At 38.3% G+C, this 25,410-nt stretch overlaps 1 protein-coding gene across 1 annotated transcript in view; it reads left to right on the top strand.

Moving 5' to 3' along the window:
• Nucleotides 1-25,410, top strand: part of LOC140797645 (adenylyltransferase and sulfurtransferase MOCS3-2) — a 46,954-nt gene that overhangs the window by 1,848 nt on the left and 19,696 nt on the right. The window contains exons 2-8 of the mRNA XM_073151253.1: nt 2,223-2,315; nt 2,522-2,577; nt 6,892-6,956; nt 7,100-7,174; nt 7,275-7,353; nt 10,120-10,158; nt 10,238-10,346. Of these exons, the coding sequence (XP_073007354.1) occupies nt 2,223-2,315; nt 2,522-2,577; nt 6,892-6,956; nt 7,100-7,174; nt 7,275-7,353; nt 10,120-10,158; nt 10,238-10,346 (516 nt within the window). The remainder of the gene's footprint in view (nt 1-2,222; nt 2,316-2,521; nt 2,578-6,891; nt 6,957-7,099; nt 7,175-7,274; nt 7,354-10,119; nt 10,159-10,237; nt 10,347-25,410) is intronic.

Below are 25,410 nucleotides of genomic sequence, written 5' to 3'. Positions count from 1 at the left end.
CTAAAAGAAGAGCAACCCTGTTGATGAATAGAGTTGTTTTAAACTTCTTTTTGCTGCTGTAACGAATTCATTTTGCAAAGCAGGTGCTTTATAACTATTGCTGGTACTTGTGATGCAAAACGTTGTCCGCATCAACTTGTCTTCTCTTTTTCATTTACATTGTCTTTAATCTTTAGTGGATGTTCTGTGTTAAGTTGGCCTGTGCCATGCCATTCTGACACATGAAAGGATTGCTGTAGTAGGGTGATGCTGACTGTTATGAAGGTTGGCATAGCGTGTGACATGTTTTTCTTTTTTGTTAGAGAAAAGCCTATTGCCACTCATAGAAGTTTGGAAGTATTTGAGTATTAGATACAACAAAGAATATCAAAGCTTGATACAAGAGAAAGAAGAGGTAGAGATATGGTCCCTGATGAAGCCCCCTAATCCCAAACAGATTCGAACAATAAAAACATGTATTAAGCCCATAAATGGTCAGAAAAATGAAAAATCAGAAGTAAGATATTACCCATTAAATAATATAGGCTCGAAACATTGTGGCATTGGTGGTTGTTGTGTTGGAGTGGGATAGGAAAGTAGAAAACCCTCCCTGCACCATTCCTTGCCTTTGGCAGGCTAGCTTAGTTAGGGAGGAGGGATAATAAGAGAGAAAAGGAGATCTTGTGACAAGAACAAAGCTGTACGATAAACTTGTTACTGTACTTATGTGACATAGCATATAAATGAAGCTCTATTCCATGTACTTCATAGCTTATACTGTTAACCAAGACCCAAGTGTCTAAGCAATTGCAATAAACATGGATTGATTTGACAAGCACTATGCAGTCGACCATCAAGATGACTAGTGCTACTTGTCGCTTCTTGATTTTATAAACCCATTTATAGCTAACATATTCGATGCCACTTGGTAGAGAAAAAAACAATCCCATATCTGAGTGTGTGTAAAAGTCTGAAACTCTTCATTCATAGTATGCTGCTACTCAGAATGGACTACAATCTCCTGACAAGAACTAGGCTCATGATCTGCGTGAAGAATTATCAGAAAGGTGTGAACATTAGAAGAATAACATGTAATATCAGAAAGGTGCTCTATATGTGTTTGTAGAAAATAAGAGAGGTTGAGGACTAGTTTGCCAGAGAAGAAGATTTGATCAAGAAGATGAGAGCGGGTGAACTAGAGTAGTGGGGTTGAGATTGTTGAGGATCTCCACTAATTTGATAGTTAGCTAAGTGAGCTTTGCTGGAGATCACGTAGGAGGAAGCAAGCTCCTCAACTGTCTCTGTTGTCTTCATCGTTGTCGACCTCGATAGCTTGATCTAAAGGCCACGGGGCAACTTATCGTGCTCAAGAAGATACTACTCTAAAAATGGACGAGGATGGAATCCCACCATGGACTCTAACACCATGAAACGAGAGGACAAACTCTAGGCCTCTCTCGTTAAGAATAAGTATAAATACATGTATATGTGTTAGGTAGGTTATCCAATCAGGTGTTATATAGGAGTATATATACATTAAAAATATAAATTCATATTCTTGCCCTTTTATAGTAGTCTTTTTTCACGTATTGACTTCTCTTTTGAAAATTCATAATCATGCTTTTCTAAATTTATGCTTCTTTTTCCAACAATTGGGACCCTGTTGACCTAATGATCTACTGTGACATTATATGTATATGCAATTATGCATTATTTCTCAATCTGATTAGGACCATTAGAACCAAGTCACCAACTACCTTGCGACAGAATTATATGGAAGCAATCCTTGAAAGAGTTTAGAACTTTAGATCTTGTATATTGCCGACTCCTAAACAATCATCCAATTTGCAATTCATCATAGTTAGAAATTTCTTTTTGCATCCTCGTGGTTGTCAATGTAATGATGTTGCTATGCTAAAGGTTATTTAAGAAGCTCATAATCCATCAGTACCTCAAATAAGCATGCTACTCGTGTAGTCTATATCTCGAGTTATTCTGAGACATAAAAAGAACTTACTTTCTATCCAAGGGCCCTCCTCTTTAGAATTTCTGTCATTAGATGTGTCAGATAAAAGTGTGCACATCTATATTTCCTGAATGCTCATCAGTATCGTCTTGGTTCATCAAGATACTAGTCTCAGTTTTGCAAGAATTTTATTTGCATTATGAGTAGGTACATCATAGCAATGTAGCCTCTTTCGCTTCATGTAGAAAGCTAATTTTTATTATTCTTTACCATGTAGGGCAACTAAAACTCTCACGGTCCTCAATCTTGGTGGTTGGAGCTGGAGGTCTTGGGTCACCTGTAGCGATGTATCTTGCTTCTTGTGGTGTTGGTATTGTTTTTCCTCTCAATTAGAAATCAATTCTGTAAGTCAGTCAGTTTCTATCCTTGAAAAATGATCTGTTTGCAATATCTATTTGCCCGTATCTTGGAATTAACTAAGTCTTGAAAATTGTTATTTTGCATTGGTTGACACTTTGTATTTCACTTAACCAATGAAGTGTGTGTGAATATTTGTTTTGGCCTTCCTTGTTATAGGTTGCTTAGGCATTGTTGATAACGATGTTGTTGAGCTCAATAACCTACATCGACAGGTATAAATATGCTGTACTTTCTTTACCACTCTGAATGCATTCATTCCTCCTTGTTCTTTCTACTTATGAACTAAACATAACTATTTCCATGTTGATTGTTCATTTCTATTAAAACACAAGCTTGATAATAATCACAATAAACCAGGAATGATGCAATTCCTTATGTTAGTTTCCATTTGAGCCATTAGACTCTATTCCAAGTTAATACTGTTATTTTGGAGGAATGAGATATGATTTTATTTCGTTAAGATAGATATGGTGCTCTTATTGTCTTATGATACATCTTGTTAGAGTCTTTTTCTATTGCATTAGTTGTTTATTTTCATTAAAATAAAATTCCTATAGGTCGTGTTCGAACGCGGAAGGGGTCGCGTTCGAACGTCCTTGCGAACGCCTGCATCAGGTTCGCAAAAACAGAGAACGCAAAATGCGCGTTCGAACACGGTCGGGCGTGTTCGAACGCCTGCATCGCGTTCGCATCGACATAGAACGTTTTTTGTGCATTCGAACGCGATCGGGCGCGTTCGAACGCGATCGACGGGATTCCACTAGGATTAGGGTTAATTATTGCATCAGGTTCGCAAAAACAGAGAACCCAAAATGCGCGTTCGAACACGGTCGGGCGTGTTCGAACGCCTGCATCGCGTTCGCATCGATATAGAACGCTTTTTGTGCATTCGAACGCGATTGGGCGCGTTCGAACGCGATCGACGGGATTCCACTAGGATTAGGGTTAATTATTGTTATTAGAGCTTGTTGGTTAGCCTCTATAAAAGTGTGGATGGCAGCCAAAATTATTATGCTATTAGATTGTTGGTTTCCTGCTTCCTATCTTCTCTCTATTCTCTCTACCCTAATCTCCCTCCCTCTTCACCAACCTACCACTTCTACCATCGGCAAGGTCTCTCATAACTTCTAATCTCTCTCGCTTGTCGAGTCCTCCCTATTTTTTTGGGATCTCGACCACTTCTTCCCCTTCGTCTTTATCCCTTAAACAACATCACCCATCCACCCTCATCTCTATTATCATCCATAACCCTAACTTTCACTTCACCTGACACCACCACCTTCATCCGCATCATATCGTATTTTCGTCCCAGTTGCAGTTCGAATCTGCGAAGGGCGTAAATATGAAGAACGTAGATCAGAGAGTTACAGATCGATTCCACTCAGTTTCATAATTTTTTGACTACGGGAGAATAGTTGGTGAATATTTTTCTTCGGTTGCGCGGACCGCTTCCTGCAATAAATTCAGATCTTAAAGGAATTGTTCCGTGACCTATCATCTTTTTTCTTATATGCTAGCTGCTTTACATAATTTACATCATACTTGTCTTTTGTAATGGTGCTTTTCTCAGTCTAATAATGATAACATGTATTCTTTTGCATCAAAGATTAGTTTAGGTAGCTTATATAGAGTCTCAAGATGATCAACTTCATGAAATCAACGGTTGGGATTGCTATAGATGAAGATGGCAACATTATTAATTCCTCCTGGGTTATAGCTGTTATTCAAGTGTTAATTTGGTATATCCTTTATGATAATCATGTAACACTTGATTCTTAATCAGTGTTTTTTATGGCGGCCAAGTCAGCTGCCTTGGCGACCTGCAAATGGTGGGCAGGTTGCCATTTGTCTTTTGGCAGGCCGCCTTATCGTTTGGCGGCCTGCAGAGCCCGCTTAATTGTTATAGCAGGTTGGGCAATATGGTATTGGGTTGGACTATCCAATAGATAGTGAGTTAGTGAGTGACTTAATATATAAAAAAAATTGCACTTTGCCCTAACCCAATCAAGCTCTCTTCCTCTTCTCCCTCCTCTCTTGAGCAATGGCAATAAGCTGTATTGGCAGCGGCGACGACGACGAACTCGAACAACACCGCTCAAAGAAGAATGATATGAAGTACTACATTTGTTTGTGGGCTGGAAAGGGGAGGGGGAAGGGGGAAGGGAAAAGGAAAGGAGAAGCGGTGTAGGAAAAGGGGATGGCAACTAGTTTTCGTAGGCCAGGATGATAGCTGGTTTAGGCAAAGGAGATGGCAGCTGATTTAGGAGAAAGGTGATGTAGATCATAGAGTGATTGATGTGAAGTGATTAGTGGCAGCTGGCCTAAGCACTAGCTTTGTCCTAGTACACCTATTTTTAGGAGAAAATGTCCTCATCTTTTTACTAATTAACTGAGCTTGCCTTATACTGCAAATTTCTCTATATAAGTGACAAATAGTGTGAATTTAAAAGCATAATTTAATCTGATTAATATTAGTTAGTCTAATAAAATTTACATACAATATATATTATATCATATCTAATTATTTTTAATTTTTTAATATAAAAATGCTAAACCGCCTTGTCACTTGCCTTGTCGCTCGCCTTCTGCCTTGGCGCTAGGCAGTGGGGTGACTTCCTGCCACCTGCGGCCGCCTCTCAAAACATTGTTCTCAATAAACATGTAGACCATCAAGATTTAACACGATTGTTGTAGGAGTGATATAATATAATCAGCTTTTTAGGTTATGATATTTTCCTTTTTTTCTAAAAGATCTTTTGTGTACATTCTTTTTGTGCTGACCAATTTTTATCTCATTAAAATTGGTCAGTACCATAATGGGTTCATAAGTCAGAAATCAATCTCTTAGTTCAAACCATGGTTCTGAGTTTCAGCCAGTTGGGATTGGCCAAAGCCAGTAACTAGGTTGGTTTTTGAGCAGGGATTGACCATTTCAGCTAAACTTGTGTGTATGGACTGCAGTTTCAGCCAAAACTCGGTTTTAAGCAATCAGGTCCAATCTGGTATTTTCAAATCGGATCTGAAACCCTAATTGATGTCCCGTACGGTTTTACCTTTCTCCCACGCTCTCTTCTCTCCTATGATCTCTCCCCGGACACGTCCACTCTCTCTTGATCTAGCGACAACGACCTTCGGCAAGGGGATGCTTGGCGATCTCGACCTCCAGCAAGTAGTTTTAGGCAAGTTGAGGCCTTTTTCCTCTCTTTATCTTCTTTGGTTAGTTCTTTTTCTTCTCTCTCTCTCTCTCTCTCTCTCTCTCTCTCCTTTCTGCTGTTGCAGCCCTTCATGCCCTTCTCTCCCTCTCTCCTTGTTGCAGACCTCCATGCCCTTCTCTCCCACTCTCCTTGCTGCTGCAGCAGCCTCTATCTTTTCTGCAGCAGCAGCAAGGAGAGAATAGGAGGAATCCAGCAGCCCTATATCACTGTCATAATTCATAGTTCTTCAGTAATTTGCATATTTCTATCACTTAAAATTTTTAGGATTTTTCTGCATTTTATGAAAGGTTTTAGGATTTTACATAATTAAAAAAATTTATTTGGTGAGGGAATGGCTGATTCAACTGGTGATACAATTGATAAGGCTGATATTTATCATTTTTCAGGGCGGCTGAACTTAGAACCATGGTTCAGACAATATTATAGGCAATGTATTAAGTTTAACATGCTGAAAGATATTCAGCTGGTGCCTGATTTATTGCACAAATCACTTAGATAGTGGCCATTCCTGGACAGTTAACATTTTCAATGTCCCGTAGTGCAGGGTCCACTGATTATCAAAATGTAATATCTAGCTTCGAGAATGTTTTATCTATATTGCTTTTATCCCTTTTGACTATATATTCAACATAAAGATTCTTGTCCTTTATGATGTCAAACTTTTATCCGTTTTGAACTGTGCAACTGTGATTTTAGAACAGTTGCATTTCTTGTTGCTGTCAACTTGTCTTGGCTGTCACAGAGTAAGAATTATTTGAAGAAAAATATTGTAATGGTGCCATTTTTCCAGTAATTTAAGATTGCAATTGCTTATTAAACCTAAAGCGCTGGTTGTTGATTGCCAATTCGTAACTTAGTAATTATTATTGAAGTTTCTTATGACATTCAAAATGAAGGCAATTTCAAATGATGAGGAGCTAATTAATTAGGCAATGTTTGCACTTTGCAGAAGGTTGGATCTTTGCATGGTCAACCCACATCTTAGTATATATCTATCAAATTCAAATCAGTCTATTCTTTGTTGGTTAATCTCTGTCATTAAATGATTTAACATTAGACAAGTTTAATTGCAATTTGATTTTGATTTTTGAATGTCCCTGTTTCACATTTGGATTTATAGGTCAATATCCTATTTTTGCTTTATCTCTTAGTAACTTTAGAAGATCAATATTTTCCACTGATTATCCTTTCCATTAATGTAATTAATTTGGGAATTAATCCTTCTTGGAAACATCCAGCAGTAATCTAGACATTCTTGACATACTCTAAGAAAGTAATAACAACTCAATTCTACTTTTTCTTCTGATTTAGATCATCCACACAGAGGCATATGTTGGCCAGTCAAAAGTGAAGTCTGCAGCTGCTTCTTGTCGTGCGTAAGTAATTCTGTTTTAACACAATGTAGAGCTTCTTATGAATATAAGTGGCCTGTGGTACTCTTATCTGTCATTTAGAAAAATACTTTGATTCATTAATAACACTTGCTGTGGATTCTCGCTAACATATTTATTAACCTCAGGATTAATTCCTCTATTAATGTGGTGGAGCACCAAGAAGCTTTGCAGGCAATGAATGCCTTGGATATTGTTAGAAGGTATCCTTGGAGAAACATGTGTTTCTAACCAGTGACATGTTTGAAATGCTTGTGCTCTTTCCATAGATACAGTTTTCCAATACTACTGAAATGACAAAAGATATGACATAGTTGTTGATGCAACCGACAATCTCCCTAGCCGATACATGATCAATGATTGCTGCGTCTTGCTTGACAAGGTGAAATAATTTGGCCTTTTATCTTTGGTATGAACCTACAAGAGGTGAAACTACATTATCGGAATATGTGACTTTAATATATGCTGTCTCTTTTGGATTTAAATAAATAAATTAACTGAATCTACTTTTTTCTCATTATTAGAATATAAAGAATTGAAATGACTTTTATCTGTAAGCTAAACACTTAGAGTTATTGAAGAGTTAAATATGGTATCAGAGCAAGAAGTCCTAAGCTCGAAACCTGCTAGGCCTCTCTGTTTTTAATATATTAGATGTTGAAAACTCCACCCATTTTATGCAAAATCCACGTGATACATTTAGTTAAGATCTTTTATTATTGCATTAGTTATTTATTTTCATTAAAATAAAATTCCTGTAAGTCGCGTTCGAACCCAGGTGGGGTCGCGTTCGAACGCCTTTGCGAACGTCTGCATCAGATTCGCAAATACAAAGAACGCATGGCGTTCGAACGCGGTCGGGCGAGTTCGAACTCCCGTGTTCGAATGCCTACAGAGCACGTGCACTCTCTTCTCTCAACCCCTTTTTTTTCGGTTCTTACATCAGCTAGACATGGATGCCAGATAATAACAGTTGGAAGAGTAGTAAATTAGTTAAAGCCAAACAACTCTTTCCAATATACCTTTAGGTAATGCTTGTAAAGACTACTTAGATAGATCATAACAAACAATTAAACTAATCATCAAGTGAAACTTGTAGTTTTTGAGAAGATCATACTTGAGAAGATCCAATGGCGTGAGGTGACGACGGCGTGAGGAGCTGGGGTGTCCGGCGGTGTGAGGAGACCCGACGGCATGAGTGAGAGGGAGATCCAACAGGCGATCGACATGAGGAGATCTGACGGCGTGAGGAGCTCGGGTGGCGTGAGGGGGAGATCTGACGGGCGATCGGCGTGAGGAGATCCGGTGGGCGATCGACGTGAGGAGAATCGGCGGCTTGAGGAGCTCGGGCGGCGTGAGGAGTGAGGAGTGAGGAGATTGGCAGTGTGAGGAGTGAGGAGAAAGGAGAATCCGACAGTCTTACTCGGTGTGAGGAGTGAGGAGGGAAGGCGCGACGGCAAAGTATGATAGGGCTGCGGGCATGGGTAAGGGAAGGGGTAAGGGAAGGGGCGACGTCGCTTTTTCTCACTTGACTTTAGGGTATTAGGGTTAGGTTAGAAATTAGAATATATATATATATATATATATGTGTGTGTGTGTGTGTGTGTGTGTGTGTGTGTGTGTGCGTGTGCGCACGCGCGTGTGTGCGTGCACGTGCATGTGCGCATGTGCGTGTGTGTCGGGTTGACCCGACTGATTTACTTAAACTGGTTAAATAGGTCAAATGGGTCATAGGTATAAACCCGAACACGACTCGATTAATAATCGAGTTAGGCAGGCTGACCCATTTATGACCCGAACCTGATTAGACTAAATCCAAACCCGATTAAAAGCTAGGTTATTGTGTCGGGTTATCGAGTAGGGTCAAGATTTGCCACCCCTAGTGAATGTTGGTATGAATAAGAATGTCAAGAAGGTTTATGTCGAATTGTTGACAGTGGACAAAGGAACTAGTGAAGTATAGGTGATATCTTGTATGTAGTACAATTTTATACCCATATAAGGCATATGTTTGCTCTCAAGCATAGTCTATGTCTGGATCAATTTTATCTATATACAATATACTTTCTGGTCCAAAACTTTAAATGACTTGGGTAGAAGTATGTTTACTTGTTAATTAGAACAATGCCAGCATAGAAAAACTCCAATTACATGGGAAGACAAATTAATGGAGGAATTAGTAGATGTAGGAAATCTATTGCTCATGTTTGAGGCAATGTTATACCATGTCTTCTTAATTTAGAAAGCATTTGGGCTGACAAGGAAAGAAATAAGAGAAAGAAGGAGAGATGATATAATTAAAAGAACATGCAAAAATATTTGAGAGAGAGATTTAGACATTCTAGAAGTTGGCAGCAGAAAACCACTGATTACAAATTTTATGGTTAAATGACATTTCTAATGATTTGGAAGCCATCATGTGCCTACTTGATGGTCTTGATTTTTGTTGAGGTCTGAGCATTCATCAGAAATAGGGTTGTGGGATCATTAAGGTTAATTTCGGGCTCATTTGATTGACCTAATAAAAATTCTCTTACAGCTACAAATTTGCATAAAGTTACTCTGAGTTCATGTGCCAACTTAATGAAGGAAAATGATGGTAAAGATTTAACTATTTAAGGATGCTTTGGCAAAAGAATAGCCCCTTTTTATCTAGTTAAAGACAGGCTGGGAGAGGGGGAGCAAGAGAGTGTGTCTCATGCTAGTTCCTTTTTATAAGCAGGTTGGATTATGTCACTTGAAAACATGCATTACTGCTAGATAATTGGCTGCTACTTGGCCATAATCAGCTAGAAATGTATATGCAGGCGCCTCAGCCTAAGTGGACTGCAGAAGAAACAAATATGTGCTTGATGTACTTATCTGGGTAGCATAAGATATGGGGCAAGCTAGGTTTGCTACTTCCTATCCGCTCCATTCTCCTACAAGGTTGTATTAAATGCCTGTAGATGTTGGACTTTGTATTACAAGTTAAGCTGGTCGGTCTTCTCAATTTCTTATCTGAATATATCATCGATTTAATACTTATGATGGTATGCAAATGTGATTTTTACTTTATAAGATCTTACATTCATTCATATTCTGTCTATTGATTTAGTTGACATTAAAACAGTTAGCTGATTGACCAGAATAATTTTTATTCTTGCAGCCTCTTATATCTGGTGCAGCATTAGGCTTTGAAGGACAGGTGCATTTCCTGTTAAATAAAGGTCATGAAAGACTTTAACTTAGTTACTCTGGTAAGTTTCTTCTTAATCTTTTTGCAGTTGACTGTCTATCATCACAACGGAAGTCCATGTTATCGATGCCTTTTTGCAACCCCACCTCCAACAACAGCTTGTCAGAGATGTTCTGATGCTGGTGTTCTTGGGGTAGGTAAGTAATTTATTGTAAGCTATTATATAATTACTTCTTCAAGGGATTTTGACTTCTATGTGCAGGAGATGAATGAATCCTTTTTTGAGAACTAATTATTTTTATCTCCAAACATTTAAAGTACAGCAGAACCTCTAGTGTTCACCTTTTGCACGAAATCAACAAAGTAAATGGGCCATCCAGTTTTCCACTAATTGTTTAGATGACAATGAAAAAATCCCTAGACACACGTATGTATCTAAACACTAGGCAATAATCTCGCTCGTTTGCTTAAGTAAAAATTGGAAGAAATATTAAAAACGAAAGCAGAGATGAACGCCAAGATTTTAACGTGGAAAAACCCAAACGGGAAAAAACTACGGATCCAAACTCGGATCAAAATCAATCACTAGAATAGTAGCAGTTACAAGACTGACTCACAAAACAACCCGTCGATCCAAACGACTTTGTTCCTCTCAGTCTTGGTCGCTAGAACCCACGATTCACTGCTTCTTGTGATTGAAGTCCAATCTCAGTAGCCCTCGAGATTGATCTTTCGTCTAGATAGCCCTTAAGACGAAAGATTAAATTCTTGTAGATGAATGGAACCTTGTTCGTTGAAGAACTGATGTAGCCTCAAGAAGTCTCCTTCAATAATGCTTCTTCAACCACCCTAGAGATAGGGCATCACAATCCTTATATATGATCTCCAAGATAGAGCCAAATCCAAGTCTTATTCGTACTCATGAAAGTATAAGATAGAGCCAAATCCAAATCTTATCCGTACTCACGAAAGTACAAGATAGAGCCAAATCCAAATCTTATCCGTACTCACGAAATTACAAGATAGAGCCAAATCCAAATCTTATCCGCACTCATGAAAGTACAAGATAGAACTAAATCCTAATCTTATTCGTACTCACGAAAGTACAAGATAGAGCCAAATCTGAGTCTTATCCGTACTCATGATCTTCAAGATAGAGCCAAATCTGAGTCTTATCCGTACTCACGAAAGTCCAATATTCTTAAACTTTGTTGGTGCGTTCGAACGGGCTCGAGTTCGTTCGAACGCGACAGCTTGAATTTTTCAGGTTGCGTTCGAACGCGTTTGTGAACGCAGCTCTCGGTCTATGTGAACGCAATACCCGCGTTCGAACGCGTTTGTGAACGCGGCTCTCTGTCTATGTGAACGCAGTACCCGCGTTCGAACGCAGTACCCGCGTTCGAACGCGTTTGTGAACGCAGCTCTCTGTCTGTGTGAACGCAGTACCCGCGTTCGAACGCGTTTGTGAACGCGGCTCTCTGTCTGTGTGAACGCAGTACCCGCGTTCGAACGCGTTTGTGAACGCGGTGTGAACTCGACGGCTTTTCTTCAATAATCTTGCAATTCTTCAAACCAGAGATATTCTAGATTTGTGTAAAGTTCATATACATGAAAAAATACACTTAGAATATTTTGTACACAATTGCCAACAAATAAAAACCTAACAGACAAAGACACCCTAAATTGGATTAACTCCACCTTGAAGTTGAGAAGATGGTTGTTAGAGTCTAGGTGCTCTATCGTGCTCTAAGTATTTATAATTAAGCTTCCTTAGCTCTTTGGCTTTCTTCTACCTTAGAAATGCTGACAAATTTCTTAATCAAATAGTGTCATACTTCCATGTTTAGAGGAGTTTCAAAAATGGTTGCTCTAGGCTTGGTTGAGCGAAACTGCAAGTAAGATGGTAGATTTCTTTACCCACCAACTAGCCTTGCAGATTTGTGGTTTGGCTTCTCTATTGTCTGGCTGTTACTTAAGAATTTAGCAATTGGCAACTTATACTAGCCGGTTGATCCTAAGTTGACAATCGGTCCTAAAATCTGTAAACATTTTTGGAGGAGTCTCCTCATCTTTGGACTACGGTATATGACTGGTAGTATATTGTCGGGAAAAGACTTAGATGCTGATAGATGATGATGGCTACTGCTTAATTTGATCTTCACAAGCAGTTTATTTAGAACCACATTAATGGCCCATGTGACAAGTCTAAGTAATATTTCTAAATTATCTTGCTTATGAAATAACTATAAAGATCACTAGAGGACCTTATCTTTCTAATTGCAGCTAGTTGTGCAATAATACTATTTATATTTGGCTCACTAACTTTCTCCTCAATAGGACACAACAGTGATATTCAAAATGTTCGTATGATTAAGTGGACTAGCTCAACTAAGTCTTGTTTCCTCTCAGGACAAATGGTTTGTTCTTATAGGTACTTTATCAATCTCATCAAGATGAAATAGTTCTGCACTTCTGGTAATTAAGGAGCGCTAGCTACCAGAAATTGGGTAGTTCCAGAAGTATAATCAGATTTTTCATATTTACATTTAATCATGGAAGTAAGATAATTTTCTCTTTATACCTTATATTTTGCTTGAGCTTGGGAGGAAGCAAAAGCTTGTTTGATATTGATCTTTTGTTTTACTTGATTCGAGGTTGATTTTCTTTTTTCATGTCTTCTCAACTTTATTCAGACAAGCTAATTTTAGAAATTAGTGTAAAACACGTGCAAGGTGAAGAGTTTAAACCTATCTCCATAGGAGAGAAAAACAATCTTATAATGATTAAGATCGAGTTTTTCTCACTTTAGATAGAGTCCTGATATTAGAATCCAGATACAATTAAGTTGTTGAAATAAAAAGAGGAGTAAGTTGCTATATAGAAGTATTTTTGACCAATATAGGTTTGCTCACCAAATATTATACCCAAATAAATGAGTTATAAACTTTAAACTTATTTTTGAAGTAGGTGACTTTTAGTTTACATGGATGCCATGTAGATATATCAAAGAGAATCACTTTTTGAAATAATAGTCTTGATCAATAAAAATCGCCAACTGAGTAAGGGACTATTGGTATGCATAACCACAAACATTAATAGGGATGCAATATAAAGCGATTTCTTTTTGTGTTACGAATCAAATCTAGATTGATCCGGATGTAAAAAAATTATGAAAATTTAGATGGTGGTAGCCTCATGAGTTAGAGTTCTAATGACTCTAGTTTCACCTAAATCGGAGGTAAGGATGAAAAGTTAAAAATAAAACAGTAGAGATAGGTCAGAATAGGGCAGAACGGTAAATATCCAACACTGCGGCAGTCGTCGGAGAGTGGCGGACGGCCAAGGGTGGTGGTGGACGGCCGTACGGTAGGGTGGCTACTGGAGAAAGGTGGTGGCTAGGGTTTGGAAGCTTTGGAGATTCTACGGTTATGATCTACTCCTAAAAAGGTAAATACGATCTAACGGCTACTATAAAACGGTAAATACGGTAATAAGAAAATAACTAAACTCAATTAATTCTCAATGCTTGGATACTTGGATTCTTAACAAAGGAGCCCAAACCCTTTATATATAGAGGTCGGTTACAATGAGTCTCGCTAAGACTAGCCCTAAAGGGTGACATGACTCGAATTAGGACTTATCTTAAAGGCTTACATGACTTAATTGGACTTGCCTTTAAAGTTTACTTAACTTAACTAGACTTGTCTGAAGAGTTGTCGTGACTTATTTAGATTTGCCTTATGGGCTGTCATGACTTATTTTGATTTGTCTTAATGACTCATATTACTAGACTTGCCTAAAAGACTTACATCATGAAATAATTAAAAGATAATAGACTCGACTCGATTTAACCCACGTGGTTGGATTGTAACATTTTATTAATAGTTCTCCTTAATACAAGTACACATTTTACATGGCATCCATATGAACCAAAACTGCACTAGTGAGGTAAATAAGATTGGGAATCATGTGTCTAGGTATATTGTTTCATGTGCAGACCTACATCTTTCAAAAACTCGCTATATAGCATGGATTGCCGAGCATACTGCGGAGGGAGTATCTCAATACTCTCTCTAATGGTCATCCATGTCGATGCATGTCATTAGATATTTAACATATTTAAAACCAACCTAAAAAAGGTTTAAAAATTGCTTTGTTGATATGACAAGACTATTTAGTGTGCCAATTGTCAATACGCTTGTTGATATGACTCGAAATCGAAATAATGACCGGCCATGTTCCTCAATATGCTTGAAATACATGAAGCCTTACTAATACCTCCTAAGTGTACAATAGCAAGAATAAATAAAAGAAGAGAATTTGCTTTATTTGATTTAAACTAATTGCAATAAAAATAAAACAATGCTATTATTATTGTGTTTCTAAATGAAATTAAACTAACAAATAATCTAAAATATAAGACCAAAAGAATGGAAAAATAAACGGGTAAATCCTAAGTGGAGGTAGGGTTCCGGTGCATCTCGCTCAGTCGCCACGCTGACTATTACCTAAAATATTAGAAGAGAAAAAAAAATCTATAAGCCAACAACTATAACTCAGTGAATGGAATCCACTCGAAAACCAAATAATTCAAAAATTTTATAGTGTTAAATAAAATCCAAGTTCAGCAATATAAAATGACAATTTCTAATAAGCATGCTCTTAAAATAACGATAATAATAACAATAAAGAATCATAACTTGTAACCTTGCTCAGTTTTAATAGATTAAAATCTTCTCAAAAATAATAATGTCATTTGTCTCAATGGGTCTATACCCTGTGGATCCACATCAACTAGAAGTCAGCTCAAGATGACGCTAGGGTCTTTTACTCATAGTTGATCCGGTTAGGGTCATCACGAGGTGTCACTATGTGATCAGCACACCTTATTTTTTTCATTAATCGTTGAGAGAGGTTAGAGTCATCTCATAAAGTTTTTTGATTTATCCTGAGACTGTTCCCTAACCCCGCCAGAATCACCTAAGAAATTTATCGCAGTGATTTGAAATAAGACTTTCCGTAGACTTCTAGTTAGACTTGAGTTATCACGGAAAGTCGCAAGCGGTGTATATCGGGACTGTAATCTAAGTCATACCAATACTAGTTATATTATTCCCCACTAAAATTTTGGAATTTGCATACAAAAAATATAATAATGAATTTGCACACAGAAAATGTAATCATAATTTGCATACAAAAAAATGTACTAACAATATACACAGAGAAATACATGGTCTGATCAAAGATATGAAATATAATATAAGTAAATATGTGAGCGAACCCATTCACCTGAGTCTAGGTAAGACAATTGAAATCTCTAGTCTCTAGTCCACATGCTAAAAATCACCATCTTTAAATAATAAAGAAATAACATAAATTTTAATTTAACCCTAATAAAGTTTCTAAATATTTAAAACAAAAATAAATGGCTACAATGGGTTGAATAAAACCCATTGGATTGGGCTAGGCTGCAGCTGGCCCGCAGCCCACCTCACCTCTTACTAATTGGGCTGGGCTAAGGCCCAACCCAAAGTCAACAAGGAACTGGGCTGCAGGTCGGCCTGCAGCCCATGACTTATTAGTAAAGGGTCGGGTCAGGTCCGCAACCGAAACCCAAATCTAAGAGAAGAAAAGGATTGGCTCGGGTTGAACTCGAGCCCAACTTTTTCTTCCCTAATGAGATCAGTGAGGGAGAAAGAAGAAAAAGGGAGAAAGAGGAGGGAGAGAGAGAAAATTGCCGGCAGCTTGCCGACCTCGCCGAAGCCCTCCTCGCGACCACGTCGACTCTATGAGGAAGAGGAGAAGCTAGAGGCAACCAATGGCCTAATTCCTTGGCCAGTGGCGATCCGAGCCACGGGAGCTCTCCCAGAAGGCAACCATGGGACGAGGCCATTGTCGTGGAGCTCCAGTGCAGAAGCGGCAGCGACCCGAGGCCGTCGATAGACCCAATTAGCTGACGAAGTCACGATCCTCTAATTTAGGCATTTCTATTTTAATCTATTAAACTTAATTTTGAGGGGGAGAGGACTTATCAAGGAGTCACGTGGTGGTCTCCGATTGCTCCGGTGACACTCTAGTAGTTTGATTCTACGGCGACGATTCCGACGGTAAGGAAAGAAGGAGAGCATAGAGAAAGAAGGGGGAGATGGGGGATAAGGTGGGTTAATAAGATAGGATTAGGATTTTTAATTTATAGGTTAGGTTCTAATCCTAATCCTTAATCAGATTTTGATTCGGAGTGGCCGGAAATCATGTAGCCACTCCAGATGCGTGATTGAGGAGGAGGGGGGTTGCACTTGCAACGCACGTGTGCCCTCATCTTCCTTAATAATATTTTTTTTTTCAGTTCTTACACCAATGACATACTAGCTCGGCACGGCACAAATCATTGGTGCCGTGCCTGAGCCAAGATCGACTCCCCATACCTCTGGCACCATAAACCTTGCTATGTAGATTAAAAAAATTAAACAACAACAGCCCAACAATTTTGATGTCTCTGATTTAGTCGCTTTCGAATCAACAAATCAAGGAAAAAAGATCACTAGTTTGAGAAGTTCCCTATGCTTTTATGAAGATTTTTTTTCATGATCATCATGCAAGTTACCTTTTTGAGCAATTCTGCTGATAATATGTGATTTTTGAGATAAGAAAAAGTCTTCTTAAGTTCACAAGATTCAATAAAATAGTTCAAATAACATTAGCTTATTAACTTGCTAGCACATTCATTGGTGTTGCCGTCAGTGCCATCATCATCATTATCAATCATAATGATTTCTCATCTCTTCGGCATTGTCTAAGAATATCTGATGTTTTAACTTTTAAAGAACAATTTAGTTTAAAAGATTCCTTAAGAAATTGCAGATATTTTAAAGTGGCTTTCCACTAGATACAATCCATTGAGTATCCCTTTGGCCATAGCAAAATCAGGATAATGAAGAATGTGCCATGATGGAGCTGATTGGCCTGTAGAAATGGTTGTGATTCTAGTTACTCTTCCTCTTGTGCAATCCAGAAGTCATGGCTTTAACTTTTCTCAACATTGAAGATAATCCATATGAAGGAGAAAGCTGACACATTGATTTGAGAATTTGTCTCTATCTCGGAGATAGTCAAACAGTCAAAATACAATAATATCTCAACAAATACCTAGTCAACTACATAACCAAGAACTACCTTCAATATGAAGAAAAGATCAGACACAGATTTGTTACTAGCAAGCTGGTAAATGGTCATCATGGGATGCAAGTATACCTTCCTGATATTTGATTCTCCATAATATAATTGACATACAAGATTTTGCTAGACATTACTAGTGATACTATTCAAGTTTGAATTATTTTGAGTCCCTAAATTTTAGGAATTTACAGTGTGCGCAATTCCGAAAGAATAATTAGAAAATATTCATACGATGCCCGAAAATTATGAAACCAAAAGGATTAGATCGGTGACATCATGATCTACGTTTTTCATATTAGACTTTCTTTAGATTCAGACTCTATGTGGGGTGGAACGATATTACAATCCAAGGGAGATATGTTGACTAGTTTAGATAAGTTTAATTGTTTATTTTTTATTCGGTTTCAGAACTTGTTGTTTTAATTCCTATAAATAGAGCCTTATGCCTTGTCTCTTAGGCATGCTTTGAATTGAATGAATCTTTTCTTCCAAATCCTCTCTGTAACCTTGCTGACCTCTCCTTTTACTAGCTTTCTTTTTTAATCGCGATGGTCCTCTTTCTAGATGTGCGCAACCATATCAGAATCATTACCTATGTTTCACCATTATCCACATTAACCCTAGCCTAATCCATCTACCATATCCACTGTACTGAAAAGTGGCCATGGTGGGGCGGCACACTGGCCGCCCCACCAACAGGAATGGCGGCCGGACCGCCTAGGTGAACTTAACGGGCCACCAGGTCGCGTAGCGGGCCAAGGATTACCGATTGCCTAATCTTCTCCTCCTCCTCTGCTTCCTCCTCCTCCGCTTTCTCCTCCGCTTCCTCCTCTTCTTTTTCGTCTTCTTTTCTCTCTCTGGCATAAAACCACCCACTATTAATGCATTTCAAACCACCAACCAATGCATTTAATTTCAGATCATGGTAATTTATTATTAAGATGTTAATAAAATATGTATACATATTTGTGAATTATAAATTTATAATCTATTATTTTTATGGTTGTGAATTGCACTATTAAAATTTTATAAATACTATATTAATATATATATATATATATATATTATATCATATATAATTGTTCTTATTTTTTATATATTAAATTGCTAAACCGCCTTGGCGTCCGTCTTACGCCTAGGCGCTAGGCGGTAGGGTGACTGCCCGCAATCCTTGGCCGTCTTTCAATACACTGACCATATCTAAACCTTAGATCGTCTCATCACTTAGCTACTCCTTTCCACGACCTTCTTTTAAGTCCAAACCTTTGAAGCATGGATACGAATACAGATATGGAGATATGAAGATATGGATACGGAGATATGATAAATTTTTAAAAATATAGTACGGATACGTCATTGACACACCAATAAATAAATAAATAATATATTTTTAATTTGTTGTCAACCAATATAATATATGGTAAAAAATAATTATCCTAGAAATGATAAGATAAAAGAAAGTTATAGATTTAGTATCTGCATATCTAAAACTTTAGAATAATATTGTAAGAAACTTCCTAGAAATGATAAGATAAAAGAAAGTTATTGATTTAGTATCTGCATATCTAAAACTTTAGAATAATATTGTAAGAAATTGATATGAAACTCAAAATATTAGTGAAACAATGAAACCTAATTCAACTATTAATCTACAATTAATTTGGATCTATAAATGGCTTTCAAGTTATATGTTTAATTCATTATCAAATAAACAAAGTCTTAAAGTATCATGAAGAATTAGATAATCGCATATATATATAAAGTGTATATATTTTTTATCTATCTTTTAGCACAAAAAGAAAAAAGAAAAAGAATTGGATGATCAAGAAATGTATTAGAGCCGTATCCTACCGTATTGAAGTTGTATCCTATGGTATCGAAGTTGTATCGGCACCATATCAGAAAATTTAAATTTTTTCTTTTTGATTTGGATACTCCTCCAATCTTATGTGATATGTATTAAGCCGTATTAGTGCTGTATCAGTATTCGATACGTATCAGGTTGTATTGGTATTAGATATGTATCAGATACCAGTATGGAGGGACAAACGAAGTATCTGTGCTTCATAAGTCCAAACACTACCACACATTCGTAGAAATCCCACAAAAAGTCCCATCTACAACTGTCCACCAGATCAACCCCATCGAGCTCACCACTTTGCATCAGTGTGCACCCAAGAAACCTTGTGCATCGCTTCTAGAAACTCCCAAGCACCAATCGATGCACACCACATCCAAACAAACAACAAGAAATCTCCTTTGTTGTCTAAGGCAACTTTGATTGCGATCCTTAATGGGGTAGTATCAATTTATTATCAAAGCTAGTTGAATTGTATCAATTGGTATCAGAGCTAGTTGGATCGTAACAATTCGGAATCAAAGCCAACATTCCTCGGCAAGCCACTACCAGAGCCATGTCCGAGAGGAGGAAGACGATGACTCTGAGTTCCTCAATACCATATGTCAACCCAGCCATCTTGTCGATGGTATACTCATCCCTTATTGAGACAAGGATGACCCTTCATGAGATAAGAGGCAACGACGGATCTAAAAAACTACCATTGGATCATCGGATAGAGCTACAACGACCATGCCTATCCGTAGCTCTATTTTACCACATCCATCACTGTCCAGGCATGATGATATGCCTTCTCCAATCCCTAGACAACTGCTACAAGCACCATTGTTGCCTACACTGGAGCTCTGAGCAACCGGCACAACCTTGGGCGGTTACAGTGCACTTGCGGTCAGACTTGTGCAACTTTGCACACGATTCAAGGGCTGATTGCATGACCCATGGCAGCCATATTAGAGGCCAGCAGAGGAGCCTTATCATGGTCAAGGAGAGTTGTAATGCGAAGACACTCGTGAATCACCGATCCAAGGTTGTATTGTGGGGAGGACGATGAAATCACCGATCAAAGTTGCTGCAACCACATGTGACTCAGCATTATGACATCTCTAGAGTCGTACAAGCATGAAGTTATGGCCATTGCACCCATGGGAGCACCATCTCAACCTAATGCCTTGCTGGCTGTTGCCAATTTCAGCTCTCAGTTGATGCACGCACTTAGGGTTGTCAAAATAATTGAGCTAGCTCGAGCTTGGCTTGTTAAGGTTAGACCAAGCTCAGCTCAAAAGTGAGCCGATTCAAACTTGATATGCAAAACAGGCTCAAAATTATTTTTGAGCCGAGTTTGATCATGAGTCGACTCGATCACTAAGCTCGGTAAGGCTCAAAAACAATAATATAATATTTAATATTATATAACAAATAATACATATGATCAAAATGAACATTTAGATCAAGAATTACAGGCTCACTATATTACTATATTAGCTTTTATATCTTTCTCATTGAATTAGGTCTTATTTCAAGGTTAATTCAAGCCCGAATCAAGCTTGACCAGGCTCGATTTAGGCTTGAATTTCTTCGGGGTTGAATTTTTTTATAAATTGGCTCGACCTGAAATAATTTCAATTCAAGCTTGGTAAGAGCTTAGCTCGATTACACCCTACATGCACCTACCAACTAGCCGGGTTCACCCCTTGCTTCCGAGCCTAAACCTCCATACTTGAGTTGAGCCGTGACCAAAACCAGCCTAGGGTCTCTGACATTTTGGTCAGCCATATACTCATCTCGAATGTGCCTCCACAAGCCATGGATGAACCTGTGGTCCAGCCAACCTAGCTCAAGCCGCACATGCGCCCGCCTACCAACCAGGCTCTCCTTTCGCATCCAGGCCTTGCTCAGCTTGAGATAAGAGCTGGGAGTTGGTCTAACCCTTCATAGGTTCTTCCCCATCTGGGTCAGTCACTTCATCACGTCGAATGCGCCATAGCTCTAGTCAGTCTAGCTTAGCTTGCACGCGTGTGAGTAGGCTAAATCGATGAGAAGAATGAGAGGAACTTGCTAGTGGTGATGGTTTAGGCAAAGGATGTGGTTTGATAGATGATAACTCTAAGGAAAAGTTACGTGGTAACTATGGCAGATTGTGAAGATAACTTATAGGTGATGATAACTTGATAAAATGAAAGACGGGAGGAAGGAATAATTGGATTGTTCCTTAGGGACAAGGGGGGCGATTAGTCGAGGAGGAAGGAAGCAATGATGTCTCTAGATCAAGCTAGATTGGCCAAAAATTGAAGTTAGTTGAATGAGAAAGAAAGAGAGCGAGAGAGATGAAGATAGAGATCAATATTCTCAAAATAATTAATGCATAAGCAAAAGGGGTTATCTCAACATCTATTTTCAAGCTAAACCATGTCCTAGAGTCATTAAAGAGTCCTAATGCAAGAAAAACATTTAAAGAAAATAAGCTCGAAAAGGAGTCATCATCGTGTTCGGACAGAGCCAAGGGCCTTCGAATGCCTAAGAGGCCTTTCTGCTCTTGGGCTGGGGCGTTCGAATGCCCTACCTAGGCATTTGAATGCCTAGACCTGAGAGTGATGGGTTGGCTCATATCACTCGAGGGTTAATAGTAGCATCCGATCTTGGTCTATCAGCATAACTGGGCTGAGCCCTAGTCCAACCTCTGCCAAGCCTTTCCACTTCTAGGTCAGCCTATTCGTTGCTAAAGACACCTTCTTCCGGCTGAGACGCACCAAGGCTCAGCCCAAGCATGACCACAGTCGATTCAGATTCCATTCAAGCCTCACCTAAGATCAAGCCCGAGTCAAGCCCTAATCCAACCTTTACTAGGGTCCTTACAACAGAAGATTCACTTTTAGATCTGGACTTGCCCATTTCGGGCCAAGACACGCCAAGGCTCCAGTCGATCAGCTTGCGTGACCTTGGTTTGTAGTTTGGTCTAGCCTTGCCCACCCTTCTCCAAGCTCTTCATATACTAGGGCTTTATTAGGCTAAGTCTTAGCATCCTCCAAGAGTCGTGCTCCCATCGTAGACATCATCTACATCCAGATCGAGCGTGCCCATAACCTGTCGAGTTCGATAGTGGTGCTCGCACTTTGCGCATCATATCCCTTAAGTCGAGTGTTGCTCCAGCCCTTCCTAGAGTTGCGTCCACCCATGGGAAAACTGCCTTATTCCCCATTGTTGCCCACACATTATCAAAGAGGAAACTACGTACTCGTCGAAAGACACCACCCAAATCTTTCATCCATCGAGAGAATCGGCTGTTTTCGAGCCCTGTTCGTCATCTTTTCTTAGTTGAGCTCTTCTACAACCCCTTCTCAGGTTGTCCTTATCACAGGCAACTATCTGCAACCTTGGGATGCAGATTTATAGACCAAGTCATGGCCACTAATCGGATTAGCCTAGCCGGTGTGCAACTGACACCCTTGCTGCGCATCGCTTCATCCTATCTCTTAGCTACACCTTTCCACAACCTTCCCTCGAGTCCAAACACCAGCACACGAGCTCTTGCAATCCCTAGAAGTCCCACCAAAAGTTCAATCTGCAATAGGCCACCAAATTAGCCTCACTGAGCTAACCACCTTGCGTTGGTGCACACCCAAGAAATCTAGTGCTAAGGTTTGAAAAATCGGGACCGGAATCGGTCTTCCCAGAAAATGATACATATTGACTAGATTGGCCGTATCGGTCACCTAGATCGGATCTTAGATTGGGTCGGACTTTATTTAATTACGTAAATTCTAAATATTATTTAAAAATATAGAAAATTTCTAAAAATTTAGAAAAAAAGTATAAAAATAAGAAAATAATAAAAAAGAAAAACTATGGTGCAATGAAAACTAAAAAGAAGAAGAGATTAGAGAGAGAGCGACTCGAGGAAAACTAAACAAAAGAAAGAAAAACTATGGTGTAGTGAAGAAGAAGAAACGAGAAGAAATGGAGGTAGAGGGTGGAAGAAATGAAAAAAATTAAGAGAGAAATAAAAAAATAAAATTAAAAAATTACATATATTGAGTTTGTCGAAATTAAATTTGCAACACCGGAGTTCGCCGGAGTTTGCTAGAGCTAGATATCTCTGTAAGAAAAACAATGACTATATGGTAATGATAGAAAGAGAGAGAGAGAGAGAGAGAGAGAGAGAGAGAGAGAGAGAGAGAGAGAGAGAGAGAGAGAGAGAGATTCGGATCGGGCCTGGATCGGCCAATCTGGATTGGGATCGGTTGATCCTGCGAACCATGCCCACTGCGCACCACTTCTTGGAACCTGCATGCACCAATTGGCTAGCCTGAACTCAATGCACACTTGTCTTGCTCGGTGCACACTACATCTAGACAAACAAAAATGAATCTCCTTTCTTGTTTAATGCAACTTCAATTGCGATTCTTTGTGTGGTCACATCAATTTGATGTTATAACTAGTTGGGTTGCAACAACAAGGTGTTTTTTCACTCTTAAATAGGTTTCTAGATGTTGAAAATTACAAAAAATTACAAAAAATGATCCAAACCATTGGTATTAATCACAAGCATTCACAATCTATGCTATCTCTTTTACTAACTTACAATTATTATCTATATATTTGTATAGGATTTTCTGTTTACATCTATTGCCTTAAAATATCCATTATCAAGAAGTAAGTTTTAATATTTTTTTTATATCAGCTATTAATTTTTCATTTTCAGTATTCTTGATGATTTGTCGGTGACTAGGCATCACATAATGGATGTGGTATGAGGGTTTATAAGTGGGCACCTATTTGGTCTACCAATATAGTTTTAAAAGTATTACTTGTATAATCTAAATGCATCATACATTCATTATTTTATTAGTAATAGACGAAGAAATAGATGAGAATAACTATATAATATATGGAGAATTATATTCATTGTATTTTTTCTACAAACATGTTTATATTTGATCTGATCCGGGTCTGGTCGGATCAATTCATGGGGACATTGAGCTCGATTGATTGAGTCTATTTATTTTTTAATTATTTTATGATGTAAGACTTTTAGGCAAGTCTAATTTAGTCATGTGATCTATTAAGGTAAGTTGAAATAAGTCATGATAGCCCTTAAGGTAAGTCTAATTAAGACAAGTTCAAATAAGTCACGACAGCCTTTAAGACAAGTCTAATTAAGTCAAGTAAGCTTTTAAGGCAAGTCTAATTAAGTCATGTAAGCCTTTAAGGCAAGTCCTAATTCGAGTCGTGTCACCCTCTAGGGCTAGTCCTAGTGGGACTCGTTATAACCGACCTCTATATATAGAGGAGTTAGGCTCTTTTGTTAAGTATCCAAGCATTGAGAAAATATTCTAGCTTTGAGTTTATCTTAGGAGTAAGAGTAAGATAACATAGGAGTAGAAGTAAATTAATTTCCTTTCATCACCGCCATCGCTGCCCATCATCTTCCTCACCATCACCACCACCATCACCCTCTCCATCTACCATCATTCACCCTAATCAAGCATACACTCCCTTGTTGCAGATCATCTATAGTCGGTCCGTAATAATATTATAACCATATGTATAGTCAACTAAAATAAATAAATAATTCTAGCTAATCTGACTAGTCGAATACTAAACGCCAATAAACTAGATAGATATTTATCAAAACTGCAACTTAGTCATCGTATGCGTACGGGACATACATATGCGGTGCATATGCAACTATGAGTTCAGCTCATTGGTGGTTCAGTGGCATACAAGGATGACGTAATGCATATGCGGGATGGTCCAACCATTGCCAATGCCTATGCAGCTGCATAGGTGATCTATTGCGCTCGTGCCCACATTATATAACAATTTTGTTTCACTTCTGATTATTTTCTCTTTACTATTTTCAAATGATTTATTATACTTTTGTATGCAAAGATGCATGTGAAAAAACATTTATACATGAATTTATAAATACAAAATAGTGTCAAAGTAGAATCTAAGAGATTGCGGCAAAGGGTTGTGGAAAATCAATTTTTATTATCCAAGTCAACATTTCTAAAGTAATCTACAACATTAAAAGGTGTATTGACCATAAATCACCTGATTTCTTGTACATTTGCATCATTTGAAGTATTAAACTCATAATATATGGCAGCAATATTGTTATGCTAAAAGGGATACACCTAGTAAAAGTAATATCCAGCACATTTATCATAATTCATAATTTCATGTCTTACAAATAAATGTATAGATCAAAATTCACTTGTTTGGAT

Source organism: Typha latifolia, chromosome 11, assembly GCF_019914945.1.
Source record: "Typha latifolia isolate L0001 chromosome 11, TyphaL0001v2, whole genome shotgun sequence".
Classification (NCBI taxonomy): domain Eukaryota; kingdom Viridiplantae; phylum Streptophyta; class Magnoliopsida; order Poales; family Typhaceae; genus Typha; species Typha latifolia.
Note: the sequence above shows the minus strand (reverse complement) of the source record. Positions and strands in the feature narration are given on the sequence as shown.